The 21,867-nt window shown below is 31.0% G+C and overlaps 1 protein-coding gene across 5 annotated transcripts; it reads left to right on the top strand.

The window, feature by feature from the left end:
• The first annotated feature begins 15,757 nt into the window (after positions 1-15,757).
• On the top strand, positions 15,758-19,183 carry LOC129292284 (uncharacterized). Of its 5 annotated transcripts, XM_054929863.1 has the most exons (5): positions 15,759-16,115; positions 16,634-16,824; positions 17,286-17,365; positions 17,981-18,729; positions 18,850-19,183. In XM_054929863.1, exons 4-5 carry the CDS (start codon positions 18,064-18,066, stop codon positions 18,919-18,921), a joined length of 738 nt encoding a protein of 245 aa, XP_054785838.1. In that variant the 5' UTR covers positions 15,759-16,115; positions 16,634-16,824; positions 17,286-17,365; positions 17,981-18,063; the 3' UTR covers positions 18,922-19,183. The 5 variants fall into 5 exon arrangements, with proteins under 5 accessions (XP_054785840.1, XP_054785838.1, XP_054785839.1 ...); XM_054929864.1 differs by lacking the exon at positions 16,634-16,824; XM_054929862.1 differs by lacking the exon at positions 17,286-17,365.
• The last annotated feature ends 2,684 nt before the right edge of the window (positions 19,184-21,867 follow it).

The raw sequence follows: 21,867 nt of genomic DNA, 5'->3' as shown, positions 1-21,867 counted from the left end.
AATTGATTCCAAATAAGGCCATGTGTCTGTTCTAAAGTGGAACAATTTTTATAATTTCACTTCTAAATTTGACTGTATGTTTCAAAAGTGAACAGCTAAAAATCCTCAAGCTTTTTTGAGCCCAAAAGTGTTTCTTTCAAAATCAGCCAACAATTTGGAGGGTGCAAAATTGAAAATTTGCAATTTTTTTAATTTAAATTTGTTGGAAAAGAAATACTCTCTCTAATTCTATTTATAAGGTACATTCTAAAATGTATATTTAGTCTTATTTATAAGTTATGCTGTGATTTTTTAAATAATATTTAAAAAATATTTTTAAAATTATTTTTTATGAGAGAGAAAAAACAACATAATTTTATTTTTTAAATTTATTATATAGGAGTATATTTATAATTTTATACACTGTTATTTTTTTTATTTTGTTATATTAATATGGATGAGATTGGTAGAAAGTAATGTTGGTAGCCTTATACCATATCAATAAGCCTTAGAAAAAAGCTTCTTTAAAACAGTTATATTTAATTATATCCAATAATGTTTAAGTCTGACAAATAGTAAAAAACAATTACTACTGTTTTTGGAAAATGACTGCTCTTCTTGAAAAAATAACTAGAAAGGAATAATAAATTACAAGATATCACGTACAAACTTTTTATCAACGAAGGCTAAATAGTAGTTCTTTTTTTCCATGAAAACTAAAAATTAGTTACTAATCATTGTCAGGAGAAATACCTACGTTTAATATCCTACCGTATCTTAAACAAAATTTACTTTCAATAAAAAAAGGATACTTGTAATTAATAAAAGAATTTAGAAAATAAAATTTTTTCCTTGAAAAAAAATGACTAAAACGAAATAATAAATTATAAGTTACTTTGTACAAGTTAGTTGTGATCTTATTTTTCTCTCGTCAAATTATATCTTGCAAACCAAAATTTCTCTGACCCTACGTAAGGTCTTTTCCTTTCTCTCTTTTCTTTTTGATAAGCTACGTGAGGTCCTTTATTTGTAATATTCTTTCTTTATGCTTCTCTTAATACAAATTGATTGATATTAAATAAAAAAATAGTGTATCAAAAAAGTAAAAAAAAAAAAATCAAACAATATAGAGATCTATGATTATTATCCAAGCACCATATTCTAATTTTTTACCAGATTATTAATTAAGCCATAAGTGATTGGTCACATTATTTTTTCTAAGCTGCATCGTGGCTTTCAAGAACTCAATAATTAAAATCAACATTTTCAATGCCCTCCTAGCCTATATACAGGTGGGAATTTAATGCACTGATTCAACCCTTCATATCAAAATTCAAATATATATGCCATTTATTACTTTCACTCCGTAAATTGTTATTCTCTCAATTCATATAACCTGACTCTATATATATATATATATATATATTTATATATTATATATATCTACATATACACCCTCTTTATATGGTATCTGTACATACTCTACACCAGCAGAATTTGCTGAGTTCATTTCAGTTCCAGCGACAAAATGGTATCATCATCGTCATCTTCAACCAAACTGAGCCTGAAACTACTTATCGATCCAGAGAACGAAAGAGTTCTGTTCGCCGAAGCATCAAAAAACTTCGTGGACTTCCTTTTGAACTTGCTTCGTTTGCCCATTGGCACAGTCACAAGCCTTCTAACCAAGGACGACATGGTGGGCTGCGTTGGCAATCTCTATGAAAGTGTCGAGAATCTCTGTGTTGATTACTGGTTGAACCCAATTCATGAGAAGGACGCTTTGTTTAAACCAAACGCATCGTTAATCTCTGGAAATCTTCTTCTCCAGCAGCAAATCATGGCAATTATAATGGCGGATCAGTGACTCCGCCGTACAGTACTCCAACTGGCTAATTCTTCTATGGAACACAGAGCTTTGCTACAGTAGCGAAGAAAACTTGTCGTGAGTGAGGGTGGGTTTGTGAAACAAGTTGTGACTTACTCTGTAATGGATGATCTTGAAGTTCATCCCATGTCTCATTTTTCAACTATCACTTTGCTGTCAAAGTTCAACGTCAAAGATATTGCTTCCTTACAAGAAAGGATCGTTGAGTTAGGCATGGAACAGGTAGATCAATTTAAATAGAGAGAAACACCAACACGCACACGCTCTTTTCTTTTCTTTTTAAACATAAGGCTACAATAAAAATTATGTAAGGAGACCAACAATAGATTATGTCTAAAGCTATAAGGCTTTCACAATATGAAGGTGGACTGTCAAACAAGTAATATTAACATTTTTGCTCGAAGTCTTGTGAACTAGAAGATCGGTGTATCTATTAGTTTTTATGTAGATATGGTTGATATCCCAATTCCTCATGGTGAGATTTTTAATGTTCTTAATAATTGCTGAAAGAGGGTAGTTGTGAGCAGAGTTGCATTTAATGAGAGACAGAGCCTTCATAGAATTTGAGCAAACATTAACTTTGAAAATCTTAGCATTCTATCAAAGGTGTAATCCTTTTAATATTCCTATAAGTTCAATTGTTGTACTGGGTTGATAGCTAAACTTTTTGAAAAAAGTCCTCAATCTAGTTATTTTTGTCATCTTTAATAAGGCTTCCACAAATAGTTACACCATTAAGGTTGATCGAACCGTCAACGTCAAGTCTAGCCTACCTAGAATTTGGCAGATTTCATCTAACTTCATGTCTGGTGTCGATTTTGTTTAAAAGCTCGAGTTTGGATTGAAATTTTAGGTCGTTGATAAGTTGTTGAGAGCAAGGAGAAGGCAATGTCTTTATCCAGGATAATATCTTCAGAGTACACTTTCATGCCTCTAGCTTTTCATATGATCTAGCAGGCATAGGAAAAAAGTTTCTGTCAGCGCAATCTTCTTGTAGACAAGTTGTCTGCTTCATTTTTAGCATTCTAAATTATCCAATCCTATATAAAAAGAGAAAAAAAGATATTATACTTTGTAGGGTTGGCTACTTTTTCCCAAAGATCCTTAGCATCCTTATAGTCTCATAAGACTTTCATACTTTTGAATATATTTGAGTATATATATTTCTTTATAGAAACTGGAATATGCATGCATAGATTTGTTTTTCTTTTAATTCATTTGTCTAGAGATCCTTTTGATCTTATTTACTTTGGATTTGTTTTCTATTGTGTTTTGGCTTTTTCTAGGTGGGGGTATCAAACTTCTGAAATCTGCTCTGCAGTGCATGAATGTTTTGACTAGCGTTTTCCTCATGGATGTGGAACTTTAACAGTTGAAATGTGTCGAGACTTCAATTAATTATTAGTTCCTTTCGATTTTTTTAATAGATGGACTAATTTCTTTTTCGTTATGCGAATGCCCATGTTTTGTTTTCATATGGCTATGAAATATATGAAGTTAATTTCCTTGTTCATCGTCGGCACTGAGAAATTGTCTTGGTCTTCATAATTCATAAACCCAAAGCATAAAATTGAAAGAGCCACAGTGCCAATGTTTACGAAGAGCCACAGGCCTCCATCATTACTCAGACCATTTCAGAGCTTGCCCTAGGTCAATGTTTTAACCTATTATGCAAATATGATCATGTTTGCCAAGGGTTCTAATAACTTCACCAAGCTGATTATCAGTCAAATAACATCTTCGCAAGTTACATATGTTAGAAATTATGCTCTAAGACTAATTATTATACTATGCATATTGTTATTTAATGAATTTCTCTTTTGTTATCATATCAATTGCATGTTCACTATGATAACTGTATCTTTGGACAAATTATAGTAATTGTCCTAAATATTCCTAATCGGTCATCTATGAGGGATCATAGATGAAACAAGACTAGTATAACTTTAATTAGTTATGGAGATACAAATTAAAGTCATAGGCACTTAAAAGAGTACAAGATGCTGAACCTATCCGCTATGAGAAAGCTACATGATATAAGTCATAAGCTTATCTCATATGTAGCTATATCACTAAATTCTTTGACCTAAAATCATTATGGATTCCTACATGATGACCACTGAATTTTGACTTAGTCAAAAGTCACCTTTAACCGGGTGATCATAAAGGTTATGATTGAGTTTAGTGATATTCATGCAGAGGAACATGAGTGGTCAAGATGGAATTTGTCCCTTTCATTAAGTGAGAGATATTACTGAGCCCCTTGATAAGTAAGACTGAGAAAATGTATGGCCATACTACAATGGAGAGGGATTTTTCATTGCTATAGTTAGTCCACTCAGAGATCAAGAAAGTAATGGTCAGGTAAAGGAGAATGACAATTCCATATCTCACACTTGACTGAAATATCGCGTGATAAAAGGGATGTGATATGGTTGTATGATAGGTTACATTGGATCATTGATCTCTATGTGAATTGGGTAGTAGCAATGTCTTGCTAGAGGCTACTTGTGACTTGTGGGCTAATAGCGTAATTAGCTTATTGTCAATTTTATATGGGCCTACAAGATCGCACATAAGAACAGCCCAACTCGAGCTATAATGTCCAAGTTCATTGAATCCAGATTTAATGAATATAATATAGGGTAAATGAAATATATATATTTAAATCTTTATTTGATAAATATATATATATATATAATATGTAAAATTTAAAATATAATTATATATATATTCATATGTGTGTGTATCTAATATATATATATATATATGATATATAAATTTATATATATATATATTCGAAATATATATGTGTATATATATATATATATTCATGTATATATATAATATGTATATGTGATATATATATGTATATATATATATATATTCGTGTATATATATATTATATTATATTGTGTTAGTTTTAAATTTAATTTTATATGATAGATTAAATTTAATAACTAACATGATATAAGAAAATATCATATCAGTTTTATAATTTGAATTTATAAGATAAATTTAAATTAGATATGATATTATGGATTAAATTTAAGAGATAAATTTAATTAAATTTTCGTGGGCTCCTTAAGTGGAAGACAAAAATCCTAATTCATATACTATATATAGATATGGACGTGTTTTATGAAGAGAGTTAGAAAATTTATGATAGCAAAAACACTTTGAGAGCCACGGAACACCCTATTAAAAGAAAAACTAACGTTCAAAGAAGAATAGACACTGGGAGCGCTAGTACGCTGTTCGAGTTAGAGAACTGCTTGTGTGGATATCGATAGAAAGAGTAGATTTATGTTGTCAGTTCCTGAGATTCAAACTCTTGAAGAGAATACGTACCAAATTCGAAGAATTAAAAGGTAACTCTTTTATCCACCTTAATTTAAACAAGTTTCTTCAGTCTATATCAGGATAGGGACTTTAAAATTTTAATTTTTCGCTGTGCCTCCCTATCCAAAAACATATGACATAAAAGACTGAGACAGATGCTACCCATCTATCAAAAGGAAAAAGAAGAAGAAGAAGAATAAGAAATGAGGATAGCTAACAAGTGACAAGTCCACCAAAAGAAAATAGGAAGTGAACAAGTCAAAACATTTCTTGAGAAGATTCCCTTTGCATATTCTTGAGGAAATCACTGGTCAAAAGCCAAAACATTCATGTACTACAGCGAAGCCTTCAGCAATTTTACACTCTACCAAATCAAAAACTATAAATTAAAAATCATCAAAGAATACACAAATCATCACATTAAATAGTAGTAGAACATAAACGTTGACATATATTTAACAAAAATAAACATTGACATATGTTTAATAGAATGCACAAGTTTGCATACCATTTTAAGAGTTGTCCATAATGGGGTTCCAAATCTCTAACTAAACATCTGATGCAAGGCTAGATCGGCTTGCAGACAACATTTACCACAAGTTATTTTCCTTTCATTTGAAAGATGCCTTAATCACATAGCTCTCAGTATAATAGTAACCTTTTTCCCTAAAACTAGGAGGTTTAGCTCGTGCTATACTCATTTTGATCAAAATTCCCTAAGATATAGTAACTATGAAGCACCGATACGAGTAAAAGTATTAGATATGATACGGCACAACAAATGAACACAATAATTTTTAAAAATTTTAGGATATGAGTATAACTATATAAATAATTGAATATTAAATATTTATATACACAATATTTTCAATTTCATAATTAAAGTGAAAAAATACAATTTCAAGATGTCCAATGTCATCACAAAATACAATACAATAACTAGTTAAGCACTTAAGTACTACCAAATGGTAGAAGATAATGATCAACTTAAATTAATTCTCATCTTCTTCATCTTCATTGACACAACTACTTCCTCTTATATATAAGTTTTCTCTCTAAATTTGGCCCATCTAGAGATAAACTTACAACTTCAAGACTTTCAGCATCATTTATTTCCCAACAATTTCTACTAATATCTTACAATCTACTTTCTTTAATAAAATACTTCTCACTCTTTATTGAAAGAAGAGGAAGATTTGAATGAACAAAAACTCAGTTTTATGCTCTTTTTGGAAGCCTCTTGTTTCTCTTTAATGAATGAACAAAAGAGTAAGTACTTCAATTTCTTTCATAACAAGATGACAAGCATGGTTGATTAAGAAGTTTCAATAAAATCTTTTCAAGTTTAGGAGTGTCGGCACCATAATTGTCTCACCTAACTTTAGATTCTAATTACCATCTCTCTTATAAGGAATCAATAGAAGAGTACTTATCTAAACATCTAGAAAACTTTGCAAAATCATTTATAGCCAATTTTCTCTCTTCTTCATCTGGAAACATCCTTTTAAGACACTTTTATCTCTCTGTTGATATTTCAGCATCTCTATGTGGAGAGACTTTATTTGATGCACTTTTAAACCACTGTGTTGTATAATACCTACAATAACATAATAATATCGTTGGAGTTGTGATGTAAAAATGGTAAAGAAAAGAATTTCATAAACAAAAATAAGAATAACACACCTAGGATTCAATAAGAGTAAGACAATAAAGTAGAGTGGCACTTTTTGTCCAATGATAAATGATGATGTTATAAACAACTTCATAAAATGAAGAGTATTCAAAAAGTGATTTTCTCTCATACTTATAAATTGATTCCTTGACTTGTTCTATCATTGAATCTCACATCTCATAAATCAAATGAAGAACAGGTTTATATGTGTTAGCAAACCTCTGCATATCATAAATTGGTTTAGTGAAATAGAGAATATAATCAACTTTCTCTCACCAAAGATCATTAAGAACTATGTTTTTAACTATAGTAGCCTTTCCAACATCATCATCTTTATAAGCAGTCTATTGTTCATTAATAACCAGTTTATGAAGAGAAGTTTTGATAAGTTTGAATTTCTTCAGCATCACAATTGTTGATACAAAAATTGTTTTGGCCATAGCAAGTAACTTTAATGGCATAAATTCATTGAACATGGCCAATCTCATAGAATGATTCATGATAAATGTTCAGATGAAGACTGTATCATCCCTCACTTCAGTGATCCAATGATATTCTCTATAACAAATTTCATTTGCCTTTGGATTTTTTTGCTGCACATATATTCTTCAAGGCAAGATTAAGTGTATACACAATACATGGTGTCTAAAAGATGTAAAGATACTCATCTTATCTATTATCTTACCTGTAGATTTACAAACATGTATCTTATCAATGATTATTTGGACAACCTTATGAGGTCCCACTTTTTCAACTAATTTTTTTATCAAGTCAGCCATGTAAAATTTGTTTTTATGCTCGTTAGTTGCATCAATTACCTTAAAAAACATGGAACTTCCATCAATTACAACTATAAAATTAATTAATGGCCTTCTTTATACATCTATCCAACTATCTATAATTATACTTACCCCTTTGTGATTCTAAGTCCCTTTGATTAGTTCAAGTAACCACTTAATATTGGTCCTTTCTTTTTGCAACCAAGTAGATCTTAGTGCATTACAACCAGGAGGTTTAAAACCAGAAATTACATTGTTGGAAACATATTGAAATGCACTAATAAAATATGGGTTATGTGCCAAATTGAAAGACAAGCTAGTCAAATATAACACTCTAGCAATTTCAGCAGTCAAATTCTCCTTTTTCCTTGATTATGTTCACTTTGAATAGGAGTAACACCCTTTTGACATAAAGGAAACAAGCTCTCTATCGGAGTTGACAATGGCACTTGTTTTGGTTTTGTTCTATGCTTAGACTCCTCTTGAGGTTTTTACATTTCAACTAAATAACTATCATCAACTTTCGGGCATATAGTAATGCCCTTTCTAGAGATCCTTATCAAACAAAATTTAACTCTAGAATAAGAGCCATTATATTTCTTATAACTATAGTTATACTTCCAAGTTCTATTCCTATCTTCCCCTGCATTTTGAGGTACCAAAGTCATATAAGCCGTTAAAGGAGTATTCTCTTTCTGTCTTTCATTATTAGATTGATATCGAGAATTTACACTTCTTGAACTACTACCATGTCTAGAATTAAAAGCCATTGTAGATTTAATTTATATTAAACAATTGTAAACAATTTCCTACAATTTTAACATGAAGGAGCTAATAAAAATGCTACACAAATCAATGTTTAACTCAGTAAAATAATCCATCAAAATAAAAAAAGAAATTAAATTAGTAACGTTATTACATTAACAATCAATAAGTCAAAAAGTCAGTAATATTAACCCAAAACACCCATTAGCTCTCTGTAACTATACGCCACATTAATTTACTTAATTAATTTTATTTATTCAGCTAATTAGGGGTTAAATTATCTAAGATGTTATATTCTCCAATTTTTTAAAATCTCGTAACTGCCTTATAAGGAAATATCTTTGTTACCCCTAATATGACCATAATTACATTTAAGGTAAGGCATCAATTATTAATATATTTATAAATCCTTCCACATATTAATGCTCCTAAAGATTAACCTATGTTTTTCTTGAATTATTCTCATTCATCCAACAATTTAGTCAACCCTTTAATCTCTTATTCTTGAAAGATTTATTGTTCATATAGTGTGATTGGCACTCACAATACCAATTCAATCAATCAATTTTGTAATCTAATTCTAGCATTAAGCTAGACCAAACCCTTAGGGTTGATTTATTTCATAACTTTTTTGGTTCAATAATGTACTTGTTAAGCAGTCATTTCCCAATTAAGTTTCACGAGTTTAAGTTATAACCATTTAATATTTCTCACAAGTTTTTTGTTTCAAATTTTTCATCTACTACTAATTTATAGATCCTTAGATTCCTCTTTTCAGTTGACTTCCACTTGCTTGCCACATTAAGTGTCTTAAGCTCCTCCTTTCAAGAAGAAACTATTAGGTAAGTGTTTAACAATTTACTCCCAATAACCAAGTCCATTTAGGAAAACAATGAGAGAAATCGATAATCGATGGATATTTTTGCCGCCCATTTACCTCAATCTAACAAAAATATAATTTTTATTTTCTCAAGTAATTATTTCCCCTCTCAATTATACACATTCTTAATTAACATTTCACTTTTCCTTCCATATTTGTCTCAAAATTTCATTGCCACAAGGACACACATGCTAACTTTATCTATTCCCCCTCCTGAAGATGCTGCTAACCTTAGAAGGGTAAATATAAATAAAATCTTATGCAAAGGGAAAATTATGAGTAGAGAATACATATTGCTAACTTATCTATATGCTCAACTTTAATGCAACAAGTCTCAAGTACCCCACACACAAGCCCAAGGTTCTCGTAACTCAAGGCTCTAACACCAAATTCATAATGATCTCTGTTATTAATCTCTAATTAAACTAAACAACCATGGTTAAATAAAAATTCACTTAAAGAAATCAATCTCTACATAAGGGATCCAAAAATCAAATTAAAAATGTGATTAGAACATTCCTCAAAAAATCAAAGTATATTTAATGTGCAGAAAACGTAGGAAAACAAGAAAACCATAAAAAGGAAAGATAAAAGGACAGAGCTTTCATTTTTGGAAAACTATACTAGTTCGTCGCCATGGCTAAGTCTCCTTCGTACATTAAGTACAAATCATGTCATTCAAAAATGCCCAAGTTTAATGCTAGGCTTATGCAATTGAAACATGATCAAAATATGTCCAAATCCCTAATGTTGGCAATGTTAGGCGTTCAATTACACAACTAAATAACTATGAACTTAACTGGTGAAATTAAGTGTCTTTAGTTTCTACTGCTTCCTCCATTAGCCTTACTCTTACTGTTTCTTGTAAAAATGTTAATAATGCAAGTAAGATTAAATAATTCCAATAATCAAAAAACTTAATTAAAGCATATTAAAGTGTGGCACATACAATAAATAGACAGTTTATATCATATAGGTCAAACACATATTAATCGCTTTATAACACAAGATAATATGTCGCATGATCAATGCAACCGCCTTATATCCCTCCTTATATTTTCTAATTGAACCCATAGGCTAACAATTGATATAGGGTCTAGTCCATGTCACTGGATTGGCTCTACTCTCTAGTTATGAGGGATCACCCAACCAAAGACTCTCGTATTCACTCTTAGACTATGAGTTTTCCTTACTCAAATTTTAGGGTGTTATAAGTGCTCGACCCACACTATGTAGTCCAAGATCAATAATACTAAGCATTATGCTCGAACCATGCATAACCATAAGTTGTTGGCAATATTAATCACATATGGTAATAAAATATGCCAACTACTATGCACAAGCTTAATGAAAGACACACCACACGGATTTACCATTCTAATCTTCTATTATTATAGGGTGAACTCTCACCAATAATAATCATGTAAGTTCAGTCAATATATGCAATAACATAATCATGCATATCTCAATAACTCAACATATTTATAATAAAAGCATCTTTATTACTATTAGGCATGTTTATTGTATGATATTAACTCAAAGTTAATATATCCATATTATACAGCAATTAAAATTTTTGTTTACCTTCATCCCTTGAGTCATTCAAAAGGGACATCCATAAATTCAATCTAATTCTAAACTCTCAAATACTCCATCCAAGAGCTCAAGAAAATTTTAGTCTTAAAAAATGCCCCTTCCGCTGACGCTATGCTCGCACGACTCTAATCTCTCTCTCCCTTCTCTCTAAACGCTGAAAATATTTTGGGGTTTGATAGGTTATCACCTTATATAGAAATGAGGTGAGGAGCTAGGTGAGAAACATCTGTCACCTAATCCTCAAAAATGTAAATCTGGAGACTTAAAAAAAAGTTGATTGTTGGTTGTGACACCTTTGATTGCAAAAACAGCTCATTTCTTATCTTCCAAATCCTCATTAATTATGAATCATTTTTTAATGTATTTAAATACCCTGAAATTTCTTTAAAATATTATCAACTTAATTAAATTGAAGGGTAATAATTTGGGAATGTTACACCCAGATTCGATAATTGAAAAGAAAAGAAAGACTTCAGTTTCTTCTCAGGTCAGTCACGTCCTTTCTCTTGATTGCATTGTACGTAGAAAACTAGAAAGTTCATTAATCAGTAGGGTGCACTAGTTCCTTATTTCAAAATTGTACTTACCAAATGAGGTCTTCTCAGATCAAAGAAAAACAAAATGGATGGTATCAGTACTTGATCAGTTCACAAGCGACATATCTTCGTTCAACATTGAGCTGCAGGAACTAGTTTGAAATTCTTCAAGAGTTTTTAGCTAGAAAATTTCTTGTAGGCTTTAGGGATAAAGAATGCTCATGGTTTTTTTTTTTTTTTTTTTTTGCGGCCAAAATGCTTGTGGATTACTATGCATTGGGAATGTTAAGTTTGAAGATGAAAAAATTAGTCAAAGTACAGAATTAGACGTCTAAGAATATGAGGGAATTATTATTTAAGCAATAAGAGTTACTTGTGATGTGACCTATGAAATCGAGGTCTCCTACCGGAATAGGAAAGCTAAAATTGATTAATATGGGTGTGTGAATATTTTTATTATGATTTTAAGTTAATAATTAATTTTCATATGTATATATATATATATATATGTATGTATGTATAATAGAGATGCTTGGATATGCTTTTGTGTGGCTTCTAAAATTGATTATTAATGTTATCCAAGTAGTCACATAAAAATTAGGAAATCCCTTTTTTAAGAAAGTTACTTTGTCAATATTTTTCCCCTCAAATTTCTTTTATCTCAAACACAACCTTGCATTAGATAGAATTTGGCTGTCTTTAGCTTGAAATATTATTTAGTGAAATAGTTTTATGTAACTGTTGCATGAACTCATCTGTCATAATTCAATGGACTCTGCGCCAAGAGAGCTATTTTAATTTGGGTCTAATATATATTTCTTGTAAAATTCTACTTCATTAGGATTTGGAGTTTTTGCCTACCCTAAATAAAGAAACCAAGGAAAAAAAAAAAAAAAAAGCATTTGGACTGCTTTCTGAGGCCAGAAGTAAGAAGAAGAAACGTCGAAGTAATATGTTACAAGGAGGGACTACATGATCAGGTTGATTCCAAATGAGGATATTTGTCTGTTCTAAAGTGAAACTATTTTTTTTTAAAGGATAAGATTTAAATATTTAATTTTATTTATTTAATATATTTTTATTCAATCAAATTAAAGCCAGTCTATTTTAAATTTAACTGCCTATTTCAAAAGTGATTGGCTAAAAATTCTCGACTTTCTTTTTTGTTTTAAACAAAAGTTTACAAGTTGCACAAAAGAAATTTGTATGTATTTCAAAATCAGCTAAAAGGGTGGAAAATTGAAAATTTGCAATATTTTAAAGGAAAAATGACAATGGAATCCATTTGAAATATATAAATGATAGTTTAGTCCCTTAAAATGTCATAATTCTTCTAAAGTTTTTATAGACTTTTCTATCATTAATGAATTTATATAAATTATCAAATTTTCCTTGTTGAAAATAAATGATTCACAACTTTCCTTCTTATATTTACAACAATATAATAGTAAATCACAATTTCGCATGTTAAATTTTTTATTTGCTGTTATATTGTTGTGAATATAAAAAAAAGTTGTGAATATAAGAAAGAAAGTTATGAATCATTTATTTTCAATAAGGTAATTTAATAATTTATATAAATTCATTAATAATAGAAAATTTTTTAAAGACTTTTGAGAAATTATGACATTTTGAGAAATTAAATTATTATTTATATATTTCAGATGAACTTTATTGTCATTTTTTCTATTTTAAATTTACAATTTATACAAAAAGAAATTCATAAATGTCATCGGTTGCCTTATATCGTACTAATAAGGTTTTTAAAAAATATTTTTGATAGAATTATCTCTAATTAAATTCAATAATTCTCAAATCTAATTCAATCATATAGTTGTATAAAAAAATTACAAGTTTTATATAAAAAAATTAATTACTTATTTTCAGGTTGCTTTAAATTAAAGTAATAAGGTTTTCTTTCAAAAAAAGTTGCAAGGTATGAAAAAAAAAAATCACAAGTGTCAATCCATAATTGAGAAGTCAATTTGAAGGGGCAACTTTGTCATGACGCTTTATTCCCCAAGAAAAGAGCCAAGGACCTTGGGAGTAATTTAAAGAATTGAAAGTCTTAATGTAATTTTTCCCAATATTTTTTGTCATTTTAGCATTTCTTGCCATCTAGGAATAAGCCCGTAAATTTAACAAAAAATTTAAGTTTGGCTAGTGGGAATAAGCTTAAAAAAGTTAAGGCTGGGCAAATATTTTACAATATTTTGCATTTATTTAGGTTGTTTATGGTTAACTTAGCTCAAATACTTGCACATTTATTTATTTATTTATTTATTGTAGGTTAAGGTGTATTTTTATTTTTAAATTTTTTAAAAAGTATTGGGCATCTTGTAGTAATAAGTGGAGTAATTTTTATTTTGAATTATTTTTTTGAGGAGTAAAAAAATCTCTTCTATTAATTAATTGTTATCTTTATTGTTTTTTTTTTACGTGGCATGTGCATGGAGTCAACATACAGTAAAAGATGAGACTTTGATCATATTCTTTAGTACCGATTTGCTCCTAAACTCTTTGTTTATAAGTGTTAGATATCCTAAATTTTTTTCTAAGAATGCTAGATACTTTAAAGTTTTATTAAAATAAAATTTAATAAATATTGCTAAAATATTAAATATTTGCATGTTTAATAATTTGAATATTATTATTTATAAATACTCATTTAAAATTTATAAATTATAAATATTCTCAAAGATAGCACCCATATCATTATACCTTTTGTTGAGTGAAAACTTATCTATATTTTTAATATTGATTAAATTTCTTAAATTTTTATATTCTTCTCTATAATTTTTTTGGTTAACTAACTATCTTCTTTCAATATATTATACTGTTCAAATTTAATACTTTTTATATACTATAACATTAGAGATAAAATTAGAAACATGCATGACAGATCAAGACCAATAATATGGCAAAAAAATGTTTTATTTGGAAAATATTGCTTATCCCATTAATGTACTATAAAAATGTCACTTAATAAGATAATAATGAAGAGATGAGGAAAAAAAATCTTTCCATTAATTTAGGGGTTCATTCTCTTCATTTTTAATATAAAATTATAAAATATTAAAAATATTAAAATATTAAATTTGGTGGTGTAATATTTTGGATGAAAATTATTAGTTGATAAAAAACTTACAGAGAATGATAAAAAAATTTTAAAAACTCAATCAATATTAAAAATATAACCGGTATATAAAAATATTATAAGTTATCTATAAATTTACGAAGAATTACTTTGAATTGTTAGTATTTAAAAATAATTTATAAATTTTGAATGAATATTTTAAAATAATAATATTTAAATTATTAAGTATTAAAATATTTAATATTTTAACAATACTTATTAAATTTTATTTTAAAAAGATTTAAGGATGCTCAACGTTTCTAAAAAAAAAACTTTAAGGTGCTAGCTCTTCTATTAAAAAAGTTCATGAATAAATTAGCACCATGTAATATGGTTAAAGTCTTGCATGTCATTGTACGTGGACTTGTGCATATGCCATGTTAGTAAAAAATAAAAAAACTAACGACTGACTAACAAAAAAGGATTTTTGCTCATTAGAAAAACAACTCAAGAATAATTTTGCCCTACTTATTAGTATATTGTAACAAGTACGAGGGGTGAAAAGAGGTCATAAGGGCTTACATTTTGGCCTACTTTAGGCTCAATCTAGCTTATTTATTAAATAAGCTTAAACTAGATTTAAATATTTATTTAGGCCTATTTAGTTAAATAGGTCTAACTTAATTTTTTAAGGACTAGCCTATAAGTTCAATAAATCAAACTATTTCCACATGCATGTATATATGCTATAATATATTATACACACGTTAGTTTCACAATTTAATTTTTGATCAATCTTTTTTTTTTGACTTATGTTTTTATTAAGATTAAACTTATATATTAATTTTAATGTTATTATTTTATTATTATATTGTATTATAATTGGTAAGTCCTTTTAATTATTATATATTGTTATTGATAAAAAATATTATATATTTATATTAATAGTTTTAAAATATATTTAAGATATTGAAAATTAAAATGTAAGTTTATTTAAAAAATTTATTTTTAATAAGTTTTCAAATTAAGTGAAGCTAAACTTAGATTTGAATTGTAAGAAAAATTTTATGTAAGTTGTTTAAACTTTTGACTGATCATATAATTTTAAGTTTATTTGATTAAAGATTAGTTTAATTCAACCTATTTCCATCCTTCCAAAGCGCTTTGGAAAAAAATTCCAGGAAATACACCCATTTATTTTTTGTTCAGCCTCTCCGCGAAATTAAACACGTACGCGTGGCCCGTTCTCTTCAGTCTTCAGTCTTCACGTCACTCGAGCTGTCGCGCAAACGCAAACGTCAAACCCTAGGCGTCCGTGTTCTCTTTTCTTCCACTTTCTTCACTCGATCTCTTCAGTCATCACTTTCTCTGTCGAGCTCGAGTCGAGGCGAAGACGAGTGTGCCTCTCAGCTTCATATCTCTCTCTCGCCGCCTCGCGCAGAACTCACGGCCGCCGAATCACTGTCTTGCGCAGAACCTTCTCTGCTCGGCAGCTCGGCGACCATCCCCGTCTTCTCTGCATCTGCTTGGCAGCTTGGCGACCATCTTCTTCTTCTCTGCAGTATGCTCGGATCCCACGGCCAGGACCCACGATCCCAAGAGGTTTTCTTCTTTTTTTTCCCTCTCTCGCGCATTCTCTGAAAGTAGAATATGGATCTAATGGCTGAATTGAATGCTTTCTGCGTTTATCTCTGCTCTAGATCATCATCTGAATGCTTACTAGTATATTGTTGGCTTACATCTGAAATTCATATGATTGAATGCTTGATGAAGGATGAATGCTTGAATGATTTTATCCCTGCTCGTGATCTGAGTGCTTGAATGCTTGAGAGTGCAATTGTAGTTTTGGATGGTGATGATGGTCAGGAAGAGCCACAGGACTTGGACTTGGGTCAACTTTGATTGTGTTGTTGATTGTTCTTGTTATTTTTTGACTCTGGTGATATGTTGAATGTGTTGATAGATTGTTATTTTGTTGGATTGTTTATTTTGGATGTTGAACTAGTATGTTGGACTTGGATTGTTATTTTGGAATTGGGATGTCTGTTGGATTGTTATTTACAACTTGGACTTGTGTTTGTTGGTTGATGTATTGAAAACCATTATTTTGATGCTATTAGGTGAGAAAACAGCACTGAAATTGCAAAAAAAAAAAAAAAAAAGATGATGCCTTTAATGCGGGTATTTGGACCAGACTGAAGCCCGGATTAATTTGGGTTAGACTTGGCCATTTGGACTTTTTAGGAATATTCAGGCCGAGCCTAAAAAAGCCCAGCACGCTTGACTTACGAGCTCGTCTGAGAGTGTCAATGTAGCAAGTTCTATCTTTTCCTTTTTCAATACATATTCATTTATCTTTTTTCTTTGATCTTGATCATACTCATTCTATCTTGTTAAAGTAATTTTCCATTCACATTCTTCTTTATATTTTTTTATTAGTGAAATCGTGAATGATATGTTCTACAAGTTATACAATGAAACATTTTTCTTTTAAATAACAATTTATTAATGAAATTTATTTCAATGTTACGCCTCACTATTTCCTTATTTAATTTTTTTTAACCTTTATTGAATGAAGATATTTTTGAAAGGGAAAATTTCACTCAAAGACCCATGCAGCTTATTATTAATGAAAAAGGACCATAAGCTTTGAATTCTCTCTGCACACCTAAGGGACCTAAATGAAAATAAGATTTAAGAAGAAAAAGAGAAAAATAGCTGTTGAGAGGAACTTGAATTGCCACTTATTAATTATGTATGATTGCTTGTCAGTATGTGAATGCGTGCTTGTTGCAATTGGACCAACACCTAGTTGATAATGTGGCTATTTGTCTGTTGTAAAAAGTAGCAGAGTGAGTATCTCTTATCGTTAATACTTTTAGCTTGTTTTTAAAAGTACTTTCTTCAATTATATTTGTCAAATAGAGAGAGATTTTTTTTTTAAATCCATTTATGAGGCATTTCATTGATTTTTTTATTATAAGTTTTCTTTTACCCTATTAAATGTTGATGAGAGAAAATATATTATTAAACATGATTAATGAGTTTTGAAGTTTTCTTGATTCTCACAAAACATGCCATAAGTGACTTATAAATTAGATCAGAAAGAATAAAATGCAATTTATTTTGGTATGACTGAAGAAATATCATTTTTAGCATTTTTAACCGAATTATACTTAACGAATTAGTTAATTGTTTTTTAAAATTACACATATTTTCATGTGTACCTTTATTGAATAGGCTGTCTTAATTAAAAACCTTATTAATTATGAAAGGTTTTATTCATAGTATTGTGAAAAACCCAAAATGTCTTATATTTTTAAAATGATACTTTGAAACAAAAATCTCTTATAATATTGAAGGGAGCAAGCAAATTATAATATAAGGGGGTTTTTTTTTTGGGCTATTTATTTTATAAGTTTCATTATCTATGTTTTTTTTCCCTTTTAATTCTTGGTGGCATGCAGATTGGTCAAAGAAACATTCGGAATCTGTACATATTCTATATCAGCAGAATTTGCTTAGTTCATTTCAGTTGCTGTGACAAATTATGGCATCATCATCAGCATCTTCAACCAAACTGAGCCTGAAATTACTTATTGATCAAGAGAACGAAAGAGTTCTGTTCGCCGAAGCATCAAAGAACTTCATAGACTTCCTCTTCAACCTGCTTCGTTTGCCTATTGGCACAGTCGCAAGCCTTCTAACCAAGAACGACATGCTGGGCTGCATTGGCAAGCTCTGTGAAAGCGTTGAGAATCTCAGTGATGATTACTGGTTGAACCCAATTCGTGACAAGGATGCTTTACTGAAACCAAACACTTGGTTATACTCTGGAAATCTTCTTCTGCCAGCAACAAATCATGGCAATTATACTGGCGGATCAGCGTCTGCACAGTACAGTTCCAGTTCTGCGTCGTTCGGTAGCAGTTCTCTGTTCAGTTTCGGTTCCAGTTCTGCACCATCCGGTTCCAGTTTTTCATTCTGTTCCAGTTCTGCACCGTCCAGTTCCAGTTCTGGCTATAACACAAAAGCTACAGCGAAGAAAACTTGTGGTGAGGGTGGGTTTGTGAAAGAAGTTGTGACTTACACTGTAATGGATGATCTTGAAGTTCGTCCCATGTCTACTATTTCAACCATCACTTTGTTGTCAAAGTTCAACATCAAAGATATTACTTCCTTACAAGAAAGGATCGTTGAGTTAGACATGGAACAGGCATGGATGATGATCTCTTAATTAATTACTTGTATTGTTTACATGGTGTATTGCTTTATGGTTTTTTTGAGGGGTCTTGTATTTTGCTTTCTAATATTGTTTCCCACTTTGTACTTGCAGGGTATCAAACTGTTGAAAGCGTCTCTGGAGTGCAAGAATGTGTTAACTAGCGTGTTCCTCAAGGGCGTTTAATTAGTTCCTTTCCTTTTTTTGATGGACTTTCTTTAGGGTTACTGTGTTTATGATTATATATGCCCATGTTTTATTTCACATGGCTTTGAAACTAGTGACCGACCCTGGCGTTGCATTCATGCGAAGTAGGGAAAAATTGCACGGGGCGTTAACGTGTAATGTAAAATTGATAACTTTCATTTTGAACCAAGTAATCATGAACAATTTTAATCACTTGTATTTTAAAACATGTCATTGAGAATAGCTCACTCATTACACTATACATTTTCTTGTGTTCTTCACGGTTCATCCTTCACTTCCTATATGCTTTGTTGATTGGGCTTGCATTGGTTATTCATATATTTGTTGTCTGACAACAAATTTTGCTTAACTGTGGTCTTGAACTTTTTAGTTTTGGTTGTGAATGACAAATATCTGGTACTCTACATGCTTGTTATTTCTTCCCCGCTTTGGACTTCTTGTATCATATGTTCCTATCTTTTTTCTTGATGATTAAATTGGTCGTTTCATTTCCAATAGTGGCATAAAGTTCAAGTGGATTATAGTCCGATCAAATACAGTCATATTTAGGCCACATTCTCCTTTTTCTGACACAATCCCAACCTCCTCTACGTTCAGTCTCATTTGGATTTTCTAGTTTTCAATATGCCAATTTCATTTGTAAACTTCCTATTAGCGGACCATCTCCATTGAGGTACATTTATATTAACATCTCCCATTCTCTTCATCTCACTAATTTTTTTCAAGAACAGAATTCGGTAAAAACCCACTGAACTTGCCCAAGTTGTCATGCCACACCCTCCATTGTCTCTCTCCTCACTTAATTCCCCCTTCCAAGTTCTTGATCCCTTGTGTTTTAATAGAAGGCAAAATATCCTCATTGCGCTTGTACTTTCATGCATGAATTACACTGAGCATTCCTGCGTTTTGATCAAATCCCATCCAAGTTTTGTCATAAAAACCAAGTCTTGTAACTTAGCATGTCTAGGACCAAGACTCTCATTCTCCTTTTTTTGATAGATATCATCCCAACCTCCTTTACATTCACTCTCTTATGGATTTTTCAGTTTCCATTATGCTGATTCGTTGTGAACTCCCTATTAGCAGACCATCTCCATCGAGGTACATCGATATCACCATCTCCTAGCCTCCTCATTTCACTAATTTTCTCAAGGACGGAAGTTGGTAAAAATCCACTGAACTTGCTCCAATATCATTGACCGGAAGATGATTAGATATCATTTGCTACCAACACCTCTAATTCTTCTTTGGTCTCTGTTATATTTGACATACTTAATAAACTATAGTGGTGGGGTAACTAACAATCCTATTAGGATTGTATTCTTTTTCCATAGCCAAGCCACCATACTCACCATTGCCTCTTCCCAATCTTAAATCCCTTCCCTGTTCTCAACCCCTTGTTATGTTTTAATAGTAGGTAGAATATCCTTGTCACACATGTATTTTGGACACATGAACTGCACCCAAAAAGCATCGTTGTGTTTGATCAAACCCTACGCGAGATTCATCATAATTGCTAGGTTTTGTAATTTAGCATGTTTAAGACCAAGATCCCCATTCTCCTCCTTTTGACAAACATTACCCCAACCTCCACACGTTCTGTGTCATCTAGGTTTTTCGGTTTCTAATATGATGATTTCACTAATTTTCTCGATCGAGATATATCCATATTACCATCTCCAAGCCTCCTCACATTACTAATTTTCTCTAGGATAGAATTCAATAAAATCCTATTGAACTTGCTCTAATCCCATGCACCCAAAGGGGAAATATAACCTATTACCAACGCCTCCAATTCTTTCGTGGGCTCTGCTCTACTAATATTCTTAACGAGCTCATCATAGTGGGAAAACCAACAATCCACCTTGTCACACCCTTCATCATCTCTTCCCAAACTTAATTCCCTTCCAAGTTCTCGATCCCCCATTGTTTTCAAATGGTAGGCAGAATATCCTTGCCATATTTGTACATCTCACTCATGAACTACACCCATAAAGCATCATGTTTGATTAAATATCATCCAAGTTTCATCATAAAAGTGAGGTTTTGTAACTTAGCATGTCTAAGACCAAGACCCGTATTCTCCTTCTAACAAACATCACCCAACCTTCTCTAAGTTCTATCTTCTATGGATATTTTAGTTTCCAATATGCTGATTTCATTGTAAACTCAATATTAGCTGATTATCTCCACCGAGTTATATCTATATTGTCATCCTCCAGCCTACTCTTCTCACTAATTTTCTCTAGAACAGTGTTCAGTAAAATCCCAATGAACTTGTTCCAATCCCATACACCCGAAGGGAAGATCTAATCTTCTACCAGTGCCTCCAATATTTCTTTGGATTTTGCTTTACTGACATGCTCAATGAGCTCCTTATGGTGGGGAAACTAACAATCTTGCTAGAATCATATTCTCCTTCCAACCCCAAGCCGCTATCCCACACCCTTCTTGTCCCAAACTGCAAGTTCTTGAACACCCCCCAGCATTGTGTTCTAATAGTAGGCAGAATATCCTCACCGTACTTGTACTTTTCATGCATCAATTGCACCCACAAATACCTACGTTTGATCAAACCCCATCCAAGTTTCATCATAAAAGTGAGGTTTTCTAACTTAGCATGTCTAAGACCAAGATCCCCATTCTCCTCTTCTAATAAACATTACCCCAACCTCCTCTACATTTTGTGTCCTCTAGGTTTATCAGTTTCTAATATGCTGATTTCACTATAAACACCATATTAGCCACCCATCTCCATTGAAATATATCCATATTATCATCTCCGAGCCTGCTAACGTCATTAATTTTCTCCAAGAAAGAATTCGATAAAAGCCCATTGAACTTGCTCCAATCTCATGCATCTGAAAGGGAGATATAATCTATTACTAGTGATTCCAATTCTTTTGTGGGCTCTGATATATTGAC

This window comes from Prosopis cineraria, unplaced genomic scaffold (genome assembly GCF_029017545.1).
Source record: "Prosopis cineraria cultivar Desert tree isolate PC_DT_omini unplaced genomic scaffold, ASM2901754v1 PC14, whole genome shotgun sequence".
Lineage (NCBI taxonomy): Eukaryota > Viridiplantae > Streptophyta > Magnoliopsida > Fabales > Fabaceae > Prosopis > Prosopis cineraria.
This window is presented reverse-complemented; position numbering and strand designations above follow the sequence as displayed.

Bases quoted from the DNA above. Each gene is read 5' to 3' on its own strand.
- LOC129292284 (XM_054929865.1), top strand. From the start codon at position 18,064: ATGGCATCATCATCAGCATCTTCAACCAAACTGAGCCTGAAATTACTT. The intron at 18,730-18,849 runs GCATGGATGATG...TTGTACTTGCAG, and splicing joins TTGAGTTAGACATGGAACAG to GGTATCAAACTGTTGAAAGC.